General features: G+C 43.1%; 1 protein-coding gene across 8 annotated transcripts in view; it reads left to right on the forward strand.

Annotated features, from left to right (window-relative positions):
- Positions 1-20,652, forward strand: part of slc29a4a (solute carrier family 29 member 4a) — a 135,542-nt gene that overhangs the window by 101,485 nt on the left and 13,405 nt on the right. For 7 of the 8 annotated variants that reach the window (XM_059653913.1, XM_059653912.1, XM_048552821.2 and 4 more), the window contains 3 exons: positions 1,072-1,343; positions 8,354-8,477; positions 19,881-20,068. In XM_059653913.1, coding sequence (XP_059509896.1) covers positions 1,072-1,343; positions 8,354-8,477; positions 19,881-20,068 — 584 coding nt within the window. The remainder of the gene's footprint in view (positions 1-1,071; positions 1,344-8,353; positions 8,478-19,880; positions 20,069-20,652) is intronic. The other variant, XM_048552826.2, reaches the window with a different exon arrangement.

The following is a 20,652-nucleotide window of genomic DNA, read 5'->3' on the forward strand; positions in this document are numbered from 1 at the left end:
TAAAAAACTAATTTTCTGACCTAAAGCAAAAGTTCGACCTTCACAAAACTGGAAATGAAAATCTGCTTTTTCCTCCACTTTAGATTCAAAGTCCTTAAGTAACAACATATTATGAACCTTCACCACTTCATGTGTACAGAACGATTCTGCAGTGCAATGTGGAATGTGCTGAGGTGTGGGAACTAACTTTTTCAAAACGTTAGCATGGGCATGATGGGTTGAATGGCCTGTGGTATCATATAAGTCTATAGCCTTTGCTTTCAACCTTGAGCATTCTATTTACTCTGCAATGGCTGAATGTTTACATATGGCTATTTAGGATATACAGCGCAGAAATAGGCCATTCAGCCCCACAGCCCACACTGGCATTTATGTTCCTCTTGAACCTCGTCCTATGTTTTCTGACTGCAATCGACCATTTCAGACATTCCACTCTCCCTCATATTGACCTTGAATCCCCTTCAATGCTTCTATTGAGTTCAGCCACACCTTGTGGTGACCAGTTTCAAATTCTCACCACCCTGCCTAAAGAAGCTTGTTCAGAATTCCTTGTTGGAATTTTTGGTGACTGTTTTAAAACTGATGACTTCTAGTTATGCTCTTCCCCACTGCATCAAAACTTTGCATCGTTTTGAAAATCAGCATTAGGTCACCCCTCAGCTATCTTGTTTCAAGAGAAAACAGACCTTTGCAATGCACACGTTTCTGGCATATTTGCAAATCTTTTCTGCAGCTTTGCAGAGTGCCTCGATATCCTTTATAAAATATGTGGGCCAGTACTAGACGCAGTAGCTTAAGTGCATTCTAATCAATGTTTGTTGTAGGTTTAGCTTGACTTCCCTGCTCTTCAATTCTCTCTGATATTTTGAATGTTGAATTACCAACACCATAATTAATTAGAAGGAGGGAGGGGTGGGGTGGTGGGCAGGAAGAGCCCCCGATGGGAGGTTGTGAGATAACAAGGTGTAGAGCTGGATGAACACAGCAGGCCAAGCAGCATCAGAGGAGCAGGAAAGCTGTTGGTTTCCACTGTCAATAATAAACACAGTGAGCTTCTTTTCTCCATTGCAGGCACTGCTGGTGTCATCATTTCCCTCAGCAGAATCTTCACCAAGTTCCTGGTTTCTGATGAAAGGAAGAACACCATTGCCTTCTTCTTCATTTCGATCGGAATGGAGAGCATGTGCTTCATCTTGCATTTGCTGGTGAAAAGAACGCAATTTGTGCGATACTATACCTCCCACAGCAGCAGGGGCCACGAGCGACTAAAGGACAAAAGTCATGTGGATCAGGGCCCTGGTTACCGGGTCCATCATAATGTCAATACAGAGGAAGTAAGATTCGTAAGTTTTTACTTTATATTGTAAGAGTGGAACTCTTGGTCTAGCGTGATACAGGGGATATCTCTCTCAGGGACACCGGACACTGGCTTCTGTGATTTGCAAGTTTTTTCTGTTTCACTCATCTTCCAAACGTGCCCTTTCGGGTTAGAGGAAACATGGCTGCCTTCATGAAAGATTGCTTGATTAATCTGTTCCCTGGACAAAAGAGAGGTCCATGATTTCCTTGATACACAGGTCTTGTCTTTTGATTGGAAAAGAATTGATGTTCTGGCACTTACTGGCAGTAAAGAAACTAGTGGAAATTTCACAACATTTCTTCAGTGAAGTAAATTCAGTGATTCACTACACGGCTGAGACCAGACCAATGCAGTTGGTTCAGTCATGGGAAAGTGGTGTGACAAGATTCGAGCTGACTTTTAATTGGGATGCACACTTTGGGAGTGATAGGTTAGTCTTGGGGTGGTGATAATAATACCTGTTGGGATTGCTAGGGAGGCTGTGGATGAGGCAGGGGAGTGTAAGCACTGGACATTATTAGAGAGAAGTTCAACAAAGTTTACATGCAACATTAATCTTATCCAAGATTTCACCTTTGGCTGTCCAATGTAGAAACATTTGATACAATTTTGTATTATTGTTTTGATATGGGTGATTCAGTCAGATACTAGGGAAATGGCCAATTTCTATCCTTGCAAATAAATAATATGACAAGAGTTCACCACACTGATGCTTTTAACAGGATTAAAAAAAAACAGTTGTTTCTTTTTGTCCTCAGCTTCCTACAGCATTAAACTGATGTAAAATTTAGACCGGGTAAATAAAAATAAATTATTTCCATTCATGGAAGGGTTGATAACCCAAGGACACAGAGTTGAGGTGTTGATGAGAAAGCTAGAGGCAACGTTAGGGAAAACCTGTTTGAACAATAATTTAGTTAAGATGTGCACAACCTCACAAGGTGATGGGAATAGACTAACACCTTTCTAAGGAGTTTCAAATTTTATTTGAAGAAGAAGAAATTCCAGGACTTTGGGAAGAACCAGGGGATGTGGGACCAACTAGAGAGGTGTTCAAAAGAGCCCCCACAGACTCAATGGTTGAATGGCTTGCTTCCATTTTAAACTACTCCATTATTCTGTGACACTTGGATGTTTCTCTTTCACCTTCTAAGTCTAAACCAGTAAACTTCTTAAAGGAACCTGTGTATTCCTTGCCTTGCTTTGGCTAAACTAGCCCCAAAACTGTTCTATCTTTAGGAGAAATACGACGTGCTGGAAACCATCAGCAGTTCAAATGGTGCCTGTGGAGGGAGAAACAAAGCTCAGCTCAATGAATTCTCATCCAAACTTTCTTGACCTCCATCCCTTTTTGTTCCCAGGGGTTTGGATCTGCTAATTAAACAGGCTGCCACCAACCCCAAGTGGCCAAAGACTGAGCCATGGCATGCATGAATAACTTCTGTTTCCCCCAAAATAACATTTAAACACCTAACCGGGAGTAATTGAATGGAGATGGTGAATCCCCTCTTGCCCAAAAGCAAATTACTGTGGATGTGTAAAAAAAGAAGATTGCTGGAAAAAGTAAATACTTGGCAGATCAGTCTGTGGAGAGTGTAAGAGTTTATTGCTTGAATTTCTGCGGAGATTGGAAAGAGTCTCTGAGCTAAACTGGTGCTGTAGGTCCAACCAGAGGGAACCCGGCCATGGATTGTGCTTTGCATTGGAAGTAGTGTCCATTTTAAAGTGCAGCTGTCAGTAGAAGATATGAATTTACTGGAGTCCTTTGTGGAGAGGTAGGGCCGGACGATGTACTGTTTTGGATATGGTCTAGGTACAGCCTTGGGAGAAGTCAGATCCACATGGGGATTAGCAGTAACCTTGTGGAGTGATACCTTTTGGGATTGCCAAACATACAAAGAACAATACAGCGCAGGTACAGGCCCCTTGGCTCCCCCAAGCCTACGCCAACATATTTTGCCCTTCCATACTAAAACTGCCTTCACTTACAGGATCCATAATCCCTCTATTCCCTTCCTAGTCATGTATTGTTGTAGTGCTTCTTGAATGCTGCTAATGTGTCTGCATTCACCACCTCCTTTTCGCAATGTGTTCCAGGTACTCACCATGCTTTGTGTGAAAAACTTGCCTTACACATCTCTTTTAAAGTTCTCAACCCCCTGCACACCTTGAACCTGTATCTCATAGTAATTAACTCCTCCACCCTGGGAAAAACCTCATATTATCCACCCTATCCATACCATTCACGTTTTTATAAACTTCTTTCAGGTCATCCCTCAACCTCCTGCATTCCGGTGAAAACAGGCCCAGTCTATCCTATCTTTGTTCATAGCTAAAGTCCCCCATACCTGGCAACATCCTGGTAAACCTTTCCTGTACCCTCTCCAAAGAATCCACATCCTTCTGATAGTGTGGCGACCAGAACTGTTTGCAATATTCCAAGTGTGGCCTAACTGAAGCTCTATAAAGCTGCAGCATAACTTGTCAATCCTTATACTCCATGCCCCTTCCAATGAAGGCAAGCATGCCATAGGCCTTTTTTACGCCCTCAGATACCTGCACTGCCACCTTCAGTGATCTGTGGACCTACACACCCAGATCTATCTGCATATCAGTACTCCTAAGGGTCCTGCCATTCACTGTATAATTTCTACCAGTTCTTGACCTTCACATCTGTCCAGATTAAACTCCATTTGCCATTTTTCTGCCATGCCTCTAACTGATCTATATCCTGTTGTATCTTCCGATAATCCTCCTCACTGTCTACAACTGCACCAATCTTTGTATCATCTGTAATAACTAACAGACTAATTAGATCAGCCATGCTTTCCTTCACATCATTTATGTAGATCTCAAACAGCAGAGGTCCTAGCACTGATCCCTGTAGAACACCACTAGTCACAGCCCTCCATTCTGAAAAGCAGCCTTCCACTGCTACCCTCTGTCTCCTATGTCTAAACCAGTTCTACATCCATCTTGCCAGCTCACCCCTGATATCATGTGACTTCATCTTGTGTACAAGTCTGCCATGAGGGACCTTGTCAAAGGCTTTACTGAAGTCCATGGAGACAGCATCCACTGCTTTTCCCTCATCAATCATCTTCATCACCTCCTAAAAAAAGCTCAATTAAGTTAGTGAGGCACAACTTCCCCTGCACAAAACCACACTGTCTATTGTTTATAAGTCCATTTGTTTAGAAATGCTTATAGATCTTGTCCCTGAGAATCTTTTCCAATAATCTTCCTACCACTTTTGTGAAACTCACAGGCCTGAAATTACTAGAATTATCCCTGCTATCCTTCTTAAACAATGGGACGACATTTATTATTCTTCCGTTTCCTGGGACCTCACCTGTGGCCAAAGAGGACAAAGATGTCTGTCAATGCTCCAACAATTTGTACTCTTGCCTCCCTCAATATTCTGCGATAGATTCCATCAAGACCTGGGGACTTATCTACCTTAATACTTTTTAAGACGCACAACACCTCTCCCATTTTAGTAGCAACTTGGCTTACAGATTCAACACTCCCTTCCCTGAGATCATCCTTCATTCTCTTTGGTGAATACCAACACTAAGTATTTATTTAGGACCTCACCTACCTCTTCTGGCTCCACACATCGATTCCCTTCTTTCTCCTTGAGTGGACCAACCTTTTCTCTCGCTACCCTCTTGCTTTTTGTGTGTACAAAAGCCTTGTGATTCTTCATAATCCTATTTGCTAACAATCTTTCACAGCTCCTTTCAGCCCTTCTAATTCCTTGTTTAAGTTCTTCCCTACTTTCTTCATATACTTCAAGGGCTTTATCAGTTCCCATCCTCCTAGACCTTACACATGCTTCCTTTTTCTTTTTGATCAAGGTCATAATATCCCTGGTGATCCAAGGTTCACGTAATTTGCCATACGTATCCTTCATTCTTGTCGGAAGGTGCCTCCCCTCAACTCTTATAAGCTACTGTTTGAAAAACTCCTACATGTCCGATGTGGATTTACCCTCAAACAGCCGCCTCCAAGCAACATTCCCCAGTTCCTGCCTTATATTGTTGTAGTTCGCCTTCCCCCAATTTAACATATTCACCCAAGGACTGCTGTTATCCCTATCCATGGGTATCTTAAAACTCACTGTGTATTATGGTCATTACTCCAAAAATGGTCCCCATTTAAACTTCACTCACCTGGCTGGCTTCATTTCCCAAATCCAGGTCCATTGTAACCCCATCCCTGTTTGGACTATTTACATAATGTGTCAAGAAACCCTCCTGAGTGGTCCGTCCAAAGTCTGGCCCATCCAAGCTCCCAGCATGCAGTGAGTCCCAGTCAATATAAAGTCAGTGGGTCCAACAAGCAGCAACGAGATTGCTGCTCCTGCCTGTCCATGGACACTTTGCAAAAATGCTCTACCTTAAGAAGCTCTTGCTCTTAATCACTGAGGCAGGGGCAGCCTCAAACATGGCTGCTACCTGCTGATGTCACCAGGCAGACAACTCCCACGTCCTGGAGGCACTCAGTGCTTCTGTATAGGAGCTGTGTTGTCGTGCAGGCCAGCAAGGCTATTTGTAGGTGTAGATCGTGTCAGAAAGTTGAGTTTGTGACTGCTGCACTAATATCCTGGCCCATTACGTCTGTTTCTCGGTCACAGATGATCTGCTGATTTTTTTTTCCAGATTTCTTGCTGCTTATTATTATCTGAGATTGCTGTTTTGATAGCTTCCTGTTTACCTCTCAGTTACATGAGACTCCAGCACATAGATGGTACAAAGATTATAAAACAGGCTCCTTTATTTCACTGGCATCAAATATTTAAAACCATTAATAGAAAAATTTGACTGAGGAGCAAACTATTTTCAAAGGATACTCATGGTCCAGATCCACCTACAGATTGCAAAGAGCTTCATCCTGTTTTTGAATCTACCAGTTCAGTCAGTGGAGTTCCAATTGCCAATCCTACATGGTCACTTGAACCAGATTAGCTGGTGTCCCGGGGTGAAGGGTATCCTCCTGTCCTTGTGGCCTTTCAGACTCTAGCGTTGCCCAGTCTGACTGCCTCGAGCTCCAGCAGTAGGATGGCCGCACCTCCCTCCCGCTTCTCCAGCCACTCTGAGGCTGTGAGCCGCTCTTGCTGCGCTGCAGCTGACAGTTCCCAGGCCTCTGCTTCTTCTCCTTTCTGTCACTCTTTCCCTGCGTTCATAGCAGGTGCTGTGCTGTGTGCTATGCATAGCCATGTGCACACACCACCAGCCTGCCAAAGACAGTCTTCCTGGCACTGACAGCCCCACGGCGGCTGGCCAGTTCATCTCTCTGCCTCCAGTGCCACCTTCTGGTGGAGGCCTTCCTACATCTCATTGATCCACTGATGCTTTCTTGGACCCAGTAGTCCTACCCTTCCTCCGTTTGATAGGTTTCAGCTCACTATAATGTTAAGGTACCCTTTGTTATTATTCATATACCAAAAATAATGGTCAAAAGCCTCACCGTGCAGACGGCTCAGGAAATTGGGGCTAAATTGTTGTCGCCATTCCTCTGCCCTCAGTCATAGACGATGAGCCCACAGTGCGAGTGGGACCTTACCACTGCACCCAAACACCAAAAAGTTACTTATCGAAGGATTCGTATTATTTAGAAGTGAAAAACCTCATTTTGTTCATGAAGGGAAAAGAATGGTAAGGGCTGTTAATTATTGCTTTAGATCCATTTTTACAAAGCTAGGTAATACATGTTGAGTTGCAGCACTATCTTGAGAGGATATGAAAGAGTTACTAATGGATACAAACATTCAAATAGACTGTATTTAAAACAAAAGCCCAATCAGGCTGAAATTAGAAAATCACTGGCTGCGACACTGAAGGAGATTGGAAATTAGACATCAAACTTTTAGACTGCAGCCCTGGAATAGTATAAAATGGATGATCAGCCATCCATTCTTAATATTTTTTCATTTCCATAGAATTCCTACAATGTGGAAGCAGACTATTCAGCCCATCAAGACTACACTGACCCTTGGAAGAGCATCCCACCCAGATCCACCTTATCCCTGTAAGGCTAACTCACCGAGCATAGGCACAATGGGCAATTTAGCCTGGCCAACCCCCCTAACCTGCACATCATTGGACTGTGGGACGAAACCAGAACACCCCGAGAAAATCCACGCAGACGCAGGGAGAACATGCAAACTCCATGTAGTCACCCAAGGCTGGAATCAAGCCCGGGTCCCTGGCACTGTGAGGCAGCCGTGCTAACCACTGAGCCACCGTACGGCCACTTTGTTGTTTGGCTGCAGTCAGTGTTGAAATAACAAAAAAAAATACAGCCCATTTGCTGATTAGGAAGAAACCTCGACATTATATTTGGGACAGCTGCAAAATGAGGCTAGCGCCGATACTCCCAGCAACACAGCAGCAGAGTCTGGCTGTGTGACTGACAGCCTGGAGGTAACAGCTGCTGTTGATATCTGTAAGATTCGTCTGCTCTTTCTCTGGACTCAATCCGACAGCCACTTGGACCTCGCCTTACGCTCTGCCTCAGCAACAGTCTGCTCTCCACCCACCCCAACTTGGATCTTCCCTGTGATGGTGAAAGACTCCAGGGGTTTGTAAAACAGACTCGCTGTCATCTGTGTGGACTCTCTCGCAAAACTAAAATGAGTTCTCTTGAAACAGGAGCAGTGCAAAACTGGTGGAGATTAGCAAATGTTACCACCACTAGCTCCCCAGCCCTACCCCACCATACAGTAAGGGTGAAAAGGACAAGGCAGTAGATAAACAGCCAGTTAGTCTTTGCTCTGTTCTGATCCACCTTGAAAGGTCAATTTGAGTGCCAGTGCTTAAGATGTTGCATTTCACCAGTTAGAGAGCAGTGGGCTAGGGATAATGCCTGAGATGGTATTGATGAGAATCTGCCCCTTCACTACCAAGATTAATTAGCTCAAACTGAAAACGCATCCTAGTCGTTGCTTTTGGAAATGACAGCTGCCTTTCCTGCTATTTTTCTCTTCAGGAAAACGGTATAATGGAAAGCCCCCAGTCTGATGCACCTGACCAGGATATTCCAGCCACTGCAGTCTACATGAGGTTTGATGCACCAAAGTCAAAGTTAAGGAGAACCTGGCCAGGGTTCAGAGGTAATTTTTCATTTTGATGGATGGAAGGTTGGCTTGTGTGATTGTCTGGGGTATGTACACAACTTTCTGTAGCTTCCTATGGCCCTGGGCAGAGCAATTGTCATACCAAGCTGTGATGCATCCAGTTAAATTGTTTTCTATGGTGTGTAAAAGTTAGTGAGGGTCCTTATGGACGTGCCAAATTTCCTTAGCCTCCTGAGGAAGAAGCGGCATTATTGTGCCTTCTTGATAATCACATCAACGTGGGTGGCCCAGGACAGATTGTTGGTTATCGTCACTCCTAGGAACTTGACACCCACAACCCCCTCCACTTCAGCTCCACTGATTTAGGTAGGGACGTGTCATCCTCCTCGCTTCCTGAAGTCAATGACCAGCTCTTTAGTTTTGCTGACGCTGAGGGAGAGATTGTTATCTTTGCACTACCTCACCAAGCCTTCTATCACTTTCCTGTATCCTGTCTCATCATTGTTTGATATCTAGCCCACAACGATGGCATCGTCAGCAAGCTTGTAGATGGAGTTCCGACAAATTTTGGCCACACAGTCATGAGTGTACAGGGAGTACAGTAGAGGGCTGAGTTGTGGATCACATTGTTGTCAACAGCATGGGGTTCAATTTTCCCATTTCAGTAGGGGTGGATTCCGGACTTGGCTACCTACCGTACCCTGTGGAGATCATGGTGCAGTGAGTCAGCTATGTGTATGGATGGAGAATGCAATAAGTGGGCTACAGCACAGGGGACAGACTATTCAGCCCAACAAATACAAGCTGTTACTTATGATCTACTTCAGCTTCTTCTCACTGTTTCTCATCTAAATATATCGGCATAACCCCATACGCTCTCTAGCTTCCCCTTACAGACATTCACCTGAACTACTGTGGTTGTAGGTTTCACTTTACTCATCGTTCTTTAAGGAAGTTTCTTCTGAGTTCCCTTTCTAAATTTATTGGTGATTATCGTACGTTGATGGCCTCCAGTCTCATCCTTCCTAGAGGTAAAGATGGGAGGCAAGAAAGTAACAAACTAGTGATACTCTGAGTACACAGTTGTACTTATAGAATTTATCTAGAGGTCCTGCAAAATATCAATTGAAAATCTGCATGCATAGAATATGGATTAAATGTAAATTCTAAAACAGTCAAAAACAAAAAAGAAGTAATATGTTAGAAGAAAAAGAAGCCAGAAAATTAGAAGAAAATTGAATGTGGATGGCAATGTACACTTGCCTCCAAGATGATTTTACTTGATGTGATAATGCTTATGATATCCCTCTTAATGTAAGACTCATGATATGGATATTGTGGTAATGAGCAATCCAAAAGGCAGTTATTAGACCTAGATATTGTATGTAGACATGACATTTACAGACACATAAGTGGTTGGACTAAATTAAGCAATGATGTGACATAGTGCAGCCAAGCTTCAAATGGCATGTCATGCTTCAGATAATCTGTGGCAGGGTGGAGTGCGAGACCTTTATGTCTGCAGGTCACATGTTATGCTACAGTATGAATATATCTCTCAAGAATATACTGATTTATTGACCGTTAGACAGATTACAGCAGATGGTGTCACCCGGCAATAGTAGGCATGTTTGTCGATTTTAGAATAGAAAGCTCAAGTCAGAAAAAGATAGTAACAGCCAGACATAATTTTGTGAATATGAAGGATGTGTGAAGAACAAGAAAACCCAAGTTTGTAACACGGGAAAAGAACCTCATCTGACAGTACAATCTATTTTTTTCCTGTATCCCTTGGAAACTGGCACAAGAAATACAGATCTTCAGAAGAAAATCGACATCTTTGAAATGTGGATGCTAAGACTTATGCTTAAAATTCCAAATACAGAGCATAAAATAAGTGAAAAGGTGCCTGAATTTTCAAGAGTGAAAGATTCTCCTAAAAACTGACATGGAAAGGAAATTTGTGCCATTTGAATAGAGCTGAAAATCACAGGATCTCTTCTTGAGGGGAAAGTGGAGGACAGCAGAAAAGAAGAGTCACCCTAGACATAGTTAATGATGGATGTCATAGAACAGTTGCAGATGGACTACAGCAGATGTGAGAGAATGGCACCTCTATATCTTTGAAATAACTCATCAGCCAGAATTACACATCATACTTCAGCTGTGAGCCAAACAAGATTCAATTTTTTGTGGAGTCCTGGTTGCCATATTGTAGAAAGGATATTAGTAAGTTGGAAAGATTGCAGAAAAGATTTACTGGGATGCTGCCTGGACTGGAAGCTGTAGGTTGCAGAGAGACATAGATAAGCTGCAGAGCTGGGCTGAGAGGTGGCAAATGGAGTTTAATGCAGACAAGTGTGAGGTGATGCACTTTGGTAGGAGTAACCGGAAGGCAAAGTACAGGGCTAATGGTAAGATTCTTAGCAGTGTAGATGAGCAGAGAGATCTCGGTGTCCATGTACACAGATCCTTGAAAGTTGCCACCCAGGTTGACAGGGCTGTTAAGAAGGCATACAGTGTTTTAGCTTTTATTAATAAAGGGGTTGAGTTCCGGAACCAAGAGGTTATGCTGCAGCTGTACAAAACTCTGGTGCGGCCGCACTTGGAGTATTGTGTACAGTTCTGGTCACCGCATTATAAGAAGGATGTGGAAGCTTTGGAAAGGGTACAGAGGAGATTTACTAGGATGTTGCCTGGTATGGAGGGAAGGTCTTACGAGGAAAGGCTGAGGGACTTGAGGCTGTTTTCATTAGTGAGAAGAAGGTTGAGAGGTGACTTAATTGAAACATATAAAATAATCAGAGGGTTAGATAGGGTGGATAGGGAGATCCTTTTTCCTAGGATGGTGACGGCGAGCATGAGGGGCATAGCTTTAAATTGAGGGGTGAAAGATATAGGACAGATGTCAGAGGTAGTTTCTTTACTCAGAGAGTAGTAAGGGAATGGAACGCTTTGCCTGCAACGGTAGTAGATTCGCCAACTTTAGGTACATTTAAGTCGTCATTGGACAAGCATATGGACGTACATGGAATAGTGTAGGTTAGATGGGCTTGAGATCGGTATGACAGGTCGGCACAACATCGAGGGCTGAAGGGCTGTACTGTGCTGTAATGTTCTATGTTCTAAGAGGCTTGGCCTCTTTTCCCTAGAGTGTAGGAGACTGAGGGATGACGTTATAGACATCCATAACATCACGAGAGGCACAAAAAAGGTAGGTAGCCAACAGCTTTTCCCCATGGGAGTGCAGTCTAAAACCAGAGGGCATAGGTTTAAGGTGAGAGGGGAGAGATATAAAGGGTCCCTGGGTAACTTTTCACACAGAGGGTGATGGAACAGGCTGCCAGAGATAGTGGTGGAAGTGAGTACAATTTTGTCCTTTAAGAAACATTTGGACAGGTTCATGGATGGGAGAGGTATGGAGGGATATGGACCGAATGCAGGTAAATGGGACTAGTTTAATTATGAAAACTGGGCAGCATGGGTAAGTTGGGCCGAAGGGCCTGTTTGCTTGTAGTAGACCTCTCTGACTCTAATTCAAGATTAGCAAAATTTCCTTTCTATGCTGTCTCTTTATAAAGAACCCATCATGTTTCATTTGCTTTATTGTGGTCTTTTTACTTCTAGTTGCCTGTATACTTGTATTCCTGAGATCATTTTGCTCCCCCTTTAGTGTCTTACTTTCCAAATAATGTGTAATCTCCTTATTTTGTGACCAAAAGGTAAGACCTTGCAGTTATCTGTGTTGAGATTATATGACCCTTCTGCAAATTTATGACTATCTTCTTGCAATGTGTTGCAGTTCAACAGGGTACTGACTATCCCCAAATCTAGCTGGGACCCAGATGTTTGTGGAGGGGTCCTGGGAAACAGGGGAATTACCTATCTGAGGTTCAACCTTCTCAGGCAGTTCCTTCATAAGGCCATGTGTTGAGCTTCTTGAAGCATACATCTTATCTCCTACAATCTGAAGTCTGGAAGGCCTGGGCTTTGGGCCTGAAGCTAATCTTGATGTGAGCTGGTGACATCAATTTATTGAAAATACTTAATATCTGTGTCATTCTTGCTGGTGAAATTATCTTGGTTGCCATTTGGATCTTTGACACAAACATACAAAAGCAGTTTAAACAGTTAATTTAGCAACAAAGGAAACCTGTAAAACTTCAGCGTCTTTCACTTCAATGTTCATTTCTTCAGATTTTTTAAAACGCAGAGCCAGTTTAATTACAGTTTTTGAAATAGGAAATGATTTTCTTTTATTCATTCAGAGCATGAGGGCATCACTGCCTAGGCAGCATTTATTGCCCAGAGGGCAGTTAAGAGGTAAACACATTGCTATGGGTCTGGAGTCACATGTAGGCCAGACCAGCTAAGGATGGCAGTTTCCTTCCCTTAAGGACATTAGTGAACCAGATGGGTTTTTAACAAAATCAACAATAGATTCACAGTCATCATTAGATGATTAATTCCAAATATTTATTCAATTCAAATTCCAACGTCTACCATGGCAGGATTTGAACCTAGGTCTACCAGAATGTTATTGGGAATCTCTGGAGTAACAGTCCAGCGATAATACCGCTAGGCCATCATGTCACCTAATTGAAAGATGGTGAAGTGGATGGTGATAGGTGAATGCTCACGATCAAAGGGAATTTGTGGGGAACAAAACTTCAGGAAGGATTAATGGACACATCAGGAAATTTAACCTGGTTGCTGGCAGGCCCAGATTTCCAAGGCACAAATTTGCAAAGTAGTTCATAAGTGATAAGGTGGCAGGACAATTTGGATTTCCGACTTGCTTTCATGAGTGTGTGCTGAAATTTTGAAAAATGGCATGGTAGCACCTCTTAAGTACATTTTCAAAAAAATCTAAGCCACCCAACAAGGAGCAACACCTGTTCTTGCCTCAGGAGTTATGAATGATTAAAGTGACTAATATCCTTTCAGGTCTCACTTGTACAATTCAATAAAAATCACTAGGCTGTAAAATCAGAAAAGCATGAAATAGCATGCATGCAAAATGCATAACTATAAAATAGGAGTTACTTAGCACTTTGTTTTATGAGAATCACATTAAGGCAACTTTAACTTGATTTAATTGATAAAATGCACATGGGAAGAAGCTTTCCCTTGTGTCTCACCTTTAATCATTGCTGAAGTAAAACTTGGGATGAATGGAACTCTGAATGGGAACATTGGTTTCACTTCAGCCCAACAATCATCTTTGGGCTTCTTTTCGTATTGTATAGCCTCTGCTAGAAACAGGGGATCAAAACAGTGTGATCTACTGCCTTCCACCTTAAAAAAAAAAATCAGCTTAGAGGTCAAAAGTATCATGAAGTTAAGTACAGCTGGACGAGGCCATTTAGCTCATCCTCCCAGAGGACAATACATGCCAATGATCTCCTTCCAGGACAAAATTTCCTTTGAACCTTCTGACCCTACTGAAACACAGATCATATTTCCGACTTCAGGATTCTTCTTAAATGCACAACGGTCTCCTGGGATGGAGTGGGGGGGATTCCCATTGCCAAAATGGACCCTGTCAGCAAAACCCAACTCCACATAAAGGTGGCAAAGAATAGGAGGAGTAAAATGACTTCATTTCAGACAATATATGGCAAGTTAAGTCCATTATTTTCTACTGTGCCGCCTTGAGTGCTAGTTATTTGCACTCCTGAAAGTCTGTGATAACAAAGTGTAGAGCTGGAGGAACACAGCAGGCCATGCAACATCAGAGGAGCAGGAAAGCTGACGTTTCGGGTCGAGACCCTTCATCAGAAATGGGGGATTGGAAGCGGGTTCTGAAATAAATAGGAAGAGAGGGGGAGGCAGATAGAGGATGGATAAAGGAGAAGATGGAGAGGAGACGACAGGTCAAAGAGGCAGGGATGGAGTCCGTAAAGGTGAGTGTAGCTGGGGAGTTAGGGAGGGGATAGGTCAGCCCAGGAGGTTGGACAGGTCAAGGGGGCGGGATGAGGTTAGTAGGTAGGAGATGGGGTGTGGCTTGAGGTAGGAGGAGGGGATAGGTGAGAGGAAGGACAGGTTGGGAGGCGGGGACGAGCTGGGCTGGTTTTGGGATGCAGTTGGGGGAGGGGAGATTTTGAAGCTTGTGAAGTCCACATTGATACCATTGGGTTGCAGGGTTCCCAAGCGGAATATGAGTTGCTGTTCCTGCAACCTTCGGGTGGCATCACTGTGGCACTGCAGGAGGCCCAGGACAGACATGTCGTCTGAGGAATGGGTGGGCGAGTTGAAATAGTTTGCGACTGGGAGGTGCAGTTGTTTAGTGCGAACCGAGCGTAGGTGTTCCCTCCCCACCCTTATCTGCTTTCCGGAGGGACCACTGTTTCCGGGACTCCCTTGTCTGCTCCACACTCCCTTCTAACCCGACCACACCTGGCAGATAACCTGCCCCTACACCTCCCCCCTCACCCCCTTCCTAGGCCCCAAGAAGACTTTCCACATCAAGCAGATGTTCACCTGCACATCTGCCAATGTGGTATACTGTATGCACTGTTCCCATTGTGGCCTCCTCTGCATTGGGGAAACCAAGCTGAGGCTTGGGGACCGCTTTGCAGAACACCTACGCTCGGTTCGCACTAAAAAACTGCACCTCCCAGTCACAAACTATTTCAACTCCCCCTCCCATTCCTTAGACGGCATGTCCATCCTGGGCCGCCTGCTGTGCCACAACGATACTACCCGAAGGTTGCAGGAACAGCACCTCATATTCCGCTTGGGAACCCTGCAGCCCACTGGTATCAATGTGGATTTCACAAGCTTCAAAATCTCCCCTCCCCCCCCACCCCCGCCACTGCATCCCAAAACCAGCCCAGTTTGTCCCCTCGCCCCACTGCATCACACAACCAGCCCAGCTCGTCCGCTCCCCCCACTGCATCCCAAAACCAGCCCAGCTTGGCCCTGCCTCCCTAACCTGTCCTTCCTCCCACCTCAAGCCCCACCCCCAACTCCTACCTATTAGCCTCATCCCACCCCCTTGACCTGTCTGTCCTCCCTGGACTGACCCATCCCCTCTCTGCCTCCCCACCTGTACTCACCCTTACTGGCTCCATCCCCGCCTCTTTGACCTGTCTGTTTCCTCTCCACCAATCTTCTCCTCTATCCATCTTCTATCCGCCTCCCCCTCTCTCCCTATTTATTTCAGAACCCCCTTCCCCTCTCCCATTTCTGAAGTAGGGTCCAGACCTGAAATGTCATCCTTCCTGGTCCTCTGCTGCCTGGCCTGCTGCGTTCATCCAGCTCTACACCTTGTTATCTCAGATTCTCCAGCATCTGCAGTTCCTACTAACTCCTGAAAGCCTACCCAGTTTAATATTATTGACCAGTTTGAGCAGTTTGCATTGCAATCTGAAACCAGGTCATTTATGTTGGCCAGTAATAGCTACCTCTCTTCTAACCAATTCTTTATCCATTTACATGTATTGCTTAGCTTTTTGGTTATACATTATCTCTGACATGGAACATTGTGCCTTTCTGCAAGTCTTGCTGCACTATATTTCATGCTCTCAAGTATCTTTTGAGATCTCTTCCTGAAAAGGAAAACAATAAAGTGGGTTATATGGGTAAGATTGACCCCATTGAAATAACATTGAGCCCCATTTACCTGTATTTTCACAAAGATGTGATTCTACACCCAGCACCTGAAAAGCATAGGATTGCCTCTGTATGAGCATACAAGGTATGTGGGACTTGACATTGTTTGAAATTAGATCCCAGATGTTTAGGGATCCAGATGAGATTCCCTCTCTTACCACCCTCTGTCAATAATTTTATACAGTGAAACCTATTGCTGTTCACTCACAAGAGTGTAGATCTCACAATCCTACATTACCTAGTGATCAATCCAATTCTTTGGTGAGCTATTTATGAATAATAGGTTAGTAGCTGTATTTTATCACCTTTGTTGGAAAAGGAATGCTGTATGTTCTCATTTCCAATTCAGTGTGTCCTCGCTTATATTTATAGCTCCCATGATGGCAGACAACACTTTATAGATTGTCACTTGACGCCCTGGGAGTATATACGGATAAATTGGTTTTGAAATCTGAAAATTGTTGGAGCTTCATTCCCAGGCAGCAAAGCTAGAAAATAGCTTCTCATTGACTGTAAAATCCTATCCAGCCAAGTAATAGAGTGGAAAATCGGGGTATTTATTTTAATTGCGGACCTTCCCATTGTTGGCAAGCATGCTACTAGTAGTTAGTCAAGTGGATGCTTTCAAGTGGTAATTGGTTCATACACATCAATTATTTTTCCACAGTCATCTGTGCTGACTCCATTTGTATCCAGAAAGTTTCCCTGTTCTTGCAATTATGGTAAGGGTAGATCTTTTATTGTTGCAATTAACCTTCAGAGCAACACTCGATTGAACTTCCACCTGTGTCATTCTCATTGTCATTTTACATTCTTCCCTGTGGTTTCTTCATTTTTCTCCCTACAGGTTTTGTAATGTGCATTTTTCATTTATTCCTTACTTCATATCGGAATGTGTTACCTCGAAATGTATTTACAGGTCCTTGGCGTACACTGATTCTGCCCATTCAGCACACATTCCTGAAAGATCCCCATTCATTCTTAACTGAATTTTCTTTCTTTCTTTCTTTCAAAACAAATTTTAGTTGAGTTCCTCTCATTTTTTGTGCAATCTGTACATTAGAATTTCGGTTTTTGATAATGGCTTAATATCACATTTGGTGATAATATCCCTCATTCCATTTCCTGTCCTCTATTAATTAACAGATCGAAATGCAGCCCACTGGTTGGCCATTCTTAATTGACATGATCAGACAGAAGTTGTTGCTTATATTCATCCATTCAGATTCTAGACCACTTGGGCACTCCCTGTTTATATAGTTTTATTCATTCTTGGGTTGCAATCAGCACTGCCGAGGATGATACTGGAAGGTGGGTATGGAGGGATTATCTACTGAGCAAAGGTTAAACAGGATGGGACTCTGCTCGCTGGAGTTTAGAAGAATGAGAGACGATCTCATTGAAACATTTGGAATTCTAAAGGGTTGTGACAAGGTGAATGCTGAGGGGGTGCCTCCCCTCATGGGAGAGTCAGGCACTAAAGGGTATAGTCTCAGAATAATGGGACACCAATTTGAGACTGAGATGGGGAGGAATTTGTTTTCTTAGGGCTGAGAGTCTTTGGAACTCCTTGCAACGGGGAGCAATGGGACAGAGTAAGTTGTGTGTGATTAAGTCTGAGATAGGTAGGTGCGTGATCAGCCCGGGAATCAAGGGTTATGGGGAAAACACAGGCTAGGAACGTCAGATCAACCATGATTCTATCAAATGGCAGAGCAGGCTCAAAGCAATGAATTGCGAATGCCTCCTCCTATTTCTTATGATCAGCACTTAATACCCATTGGTGTAAATTATGTAACCTTTCTGTTTGCACAAATTCTTCTTGATGTCCATAGAATAACCCATCCTTTTGTTTACTTTTGTTCTGCCAATGGTCTAAAGAAAGCCCTGAGACTTATCCATACTCCATTTGTATTATATACATGTATCCCCCAGTTAAAGCCCAAGGTAATAGCTGAATATCATTTTAACACAGTTTGTTAAAGCAGGAATACTCCCTGAAGTGTTGCCATTCCATTTGCGTTCTAGCACAGTTCTGAGAATTTTCACTCTATTGATTTAAAAACCCCTGCACTGCTTCAATCCTTGACGCTGTGGCTCCTTGGCTCCCTGATCCAGCCATATACTGCTATCCTCTCCAAATCCTTCTACTTAATACTTCCTCTTCCCAGGGTCTGGGATGGATTGTTGCCTTCCGCCACCTAATAGCGCTGCTGATTTCTGCCACAAGTAGGGATGTTAACATCTCTGGTCAATCAGATTAGCAGAAGTGCAACACTCAATCCAATTGATAAGACATTGCCATGTTATGAGAAAATTAAGAGGGTGGCAATTTAGTCTCCCTCCTTTATGTCACCTGTGGTCACTCCATTCCCTTTACTGTCTGGCCGATTCTTCCTGAGCACACTTAGCCCAAGTTCTTACTGTCCATCTTTCTACAGTGTCATTCATTGCCCTACTTTGCCAAATGTGCAAGAAGATTGGGACCAAACTAGCTTAGTTGAAGCCATTTTCCTTTGAACCTGTTCTGCTTGGTCTATTGATTTTAGAATCTAACTCCTACATACACCATGCTTCTACCCAACCCTTCATCATTTTGACTGTCCATGTGTATAAAGTGAGAGTATTTCTGGGATTGCAACAGTTGTGGTCTTGAAATTTGATTTGGAACCAAACTCCTCAAATAATTTTTGCCGGAGCTGTGTCCTTCCCTCTCCTGCCGTTTGGTCCCCCTTAACAACAACTTCAAGCTCATTTCTCTTCAATTTAGCAACTTTCTTCGTCACCTGCTCCATCCTTTCCATGATTCTGATGCCAAAAAATCAAATACAATCAGTTATTCCTTTAAATATTCTATTCACCTGGACTCACACTGGATCCTTTAAATAATGTCCTTGGGCTGTATTGTTTTTGTCGAATTTACTCTCTTACTCAATCAAAGATGCTGAAGTCAATAGTATAACCTCCATCGTTAATCTAGTTGATGTTGTGTCTATCAAAACTGACCAAGGCTTGGGAGTGAGGACTTTCTGATCTAAATGGCTCAGTAAGGATTAACCCGACGCTTGTATAAGGGTGTAAGGATTTGAAAGGGTTAATGCAGAGGAGTTCATTAGCGCTGACTAGTATGATGCTGTCACTTAGGTTTGGGTGTGGGAACAGCTTAGAACCTTGAAAGAGTAAGACATTTCATTGAGTCCCTCACAGTCTCACTAACAATGTCTGTCTAACCATCGTAATGTGCCTCGTTGCAAATATGCAATAAACTACATCTTATTTAAGACAAGCGCCTCTTCTTAAAGAAGCACCAAGTGGTTTTCCTCCACCGGACGTGGCTGATCAGGCTGTATAAATCCCTACCAGGAAAGAGAATGCGGCGGCAAATCTACCAGGGATATCTTTCACCTTGATGAGCTGTGGTGAGGATTCGTCTTATAACAAAACCTGCTAAGAAGGCCCAAGAGCTAATACTTGCAGTCAATGAAATGTTGGAGGTACAATGCTCCTAGTCAACAAGAAATGATATTGTATGTAACCTGAATGGGTTTACCACAGTTGCTCGCATCAATGTGTATGAGAGGTGGACTTTTGGAAAAGGATAAACTTTTCCAGATGCTTTGAAGGGTTTGAAAATGAATAGTCTCAAATATTTCTGTTTGTAGTATTATTAACCTAAATCTGGCTCTGTTGGTATTTAACTCCTGCCATATCTATTCTTTTAAACCAAAATGATCATATTGAATGCATTGTGATATCTTTTGTCGTTGTAATGCATTTCTTAAAGGTTTTTGTTTTGAATAACAAGACATTTGCTTTCTTTAGACATGATTCTGCACCGATATGTTGTAGCCCACATTATTTGGCCGTACATGCTCTCCATAGCTCTAACATACTTCATCACCCTCTGCCTGTTTCCGGGACTGGAGTCTGAAATTCGGAACTGCACTTTAGGAGAATGGCTGCCGATCCTCATCATGGCCATATTTAACCTGTCTGATTTTGTGGGAAAGGTGAGAGTTTTGATCACTGAATAAAATGCTCCCACAGTGAGAACAGTCCACACAATTAGAAAGAGCTGATTGTATGGCATTTACCATATTGCTGTTCATCAGAACTTTCTGTGAGTGAATTGGCTGTCATGCTTCCTACATTACAACAGTGAACACACTTCAAATGCACATCTTACATGCCATGCTTTGTGATGTTCTAAGGTCATAATAGATGCTAAATAAAAGTATTTCTTTTGTACTAGTGGCTTCCTAATGACAAAAGATAGTCTAACTACAAATAATACTAAATAATTGCACATTAGCAGAACCATCTCCCCTGGTTTCTAACTGCTGCCACTATGAAGATGGCATTTATTAGCTACTGGAGCTTTGCTCACATTATTTGTCAGCTTATCTTTTTAATTTACAATTATTTATTGATCATCTGCACTTGTGTAGAGAATCGATCCAAAATACTAAAATTCTTAATGCACAGCAAACCCCCTGTCATTGATGATGGGAATATTTGTGGAGCCCCCTACCCCCAGTGAGTTGTTTAATTTATTTGTTGGTTGTGGGATTGCTTAGCTCTGTCTATCACTTGC

Source organism: Stegostoma tigrinum, chromosome 23, assembly GCF_030684315.1.
Source record: "Stegostoma tigrinum isolate sSteTig4 chromosome 23, sSteTig4.hap1, whole genome shotgun sequence".
In the NCBI taxonomy this organism is placed as follows: domain Eukaryota; kingdom Metazoa; phylum Chordata; class Chondrichthyes; order Orectolobiformes; family Stegostomatidae; genus Stegostoma; species Stegostoma tigrinum.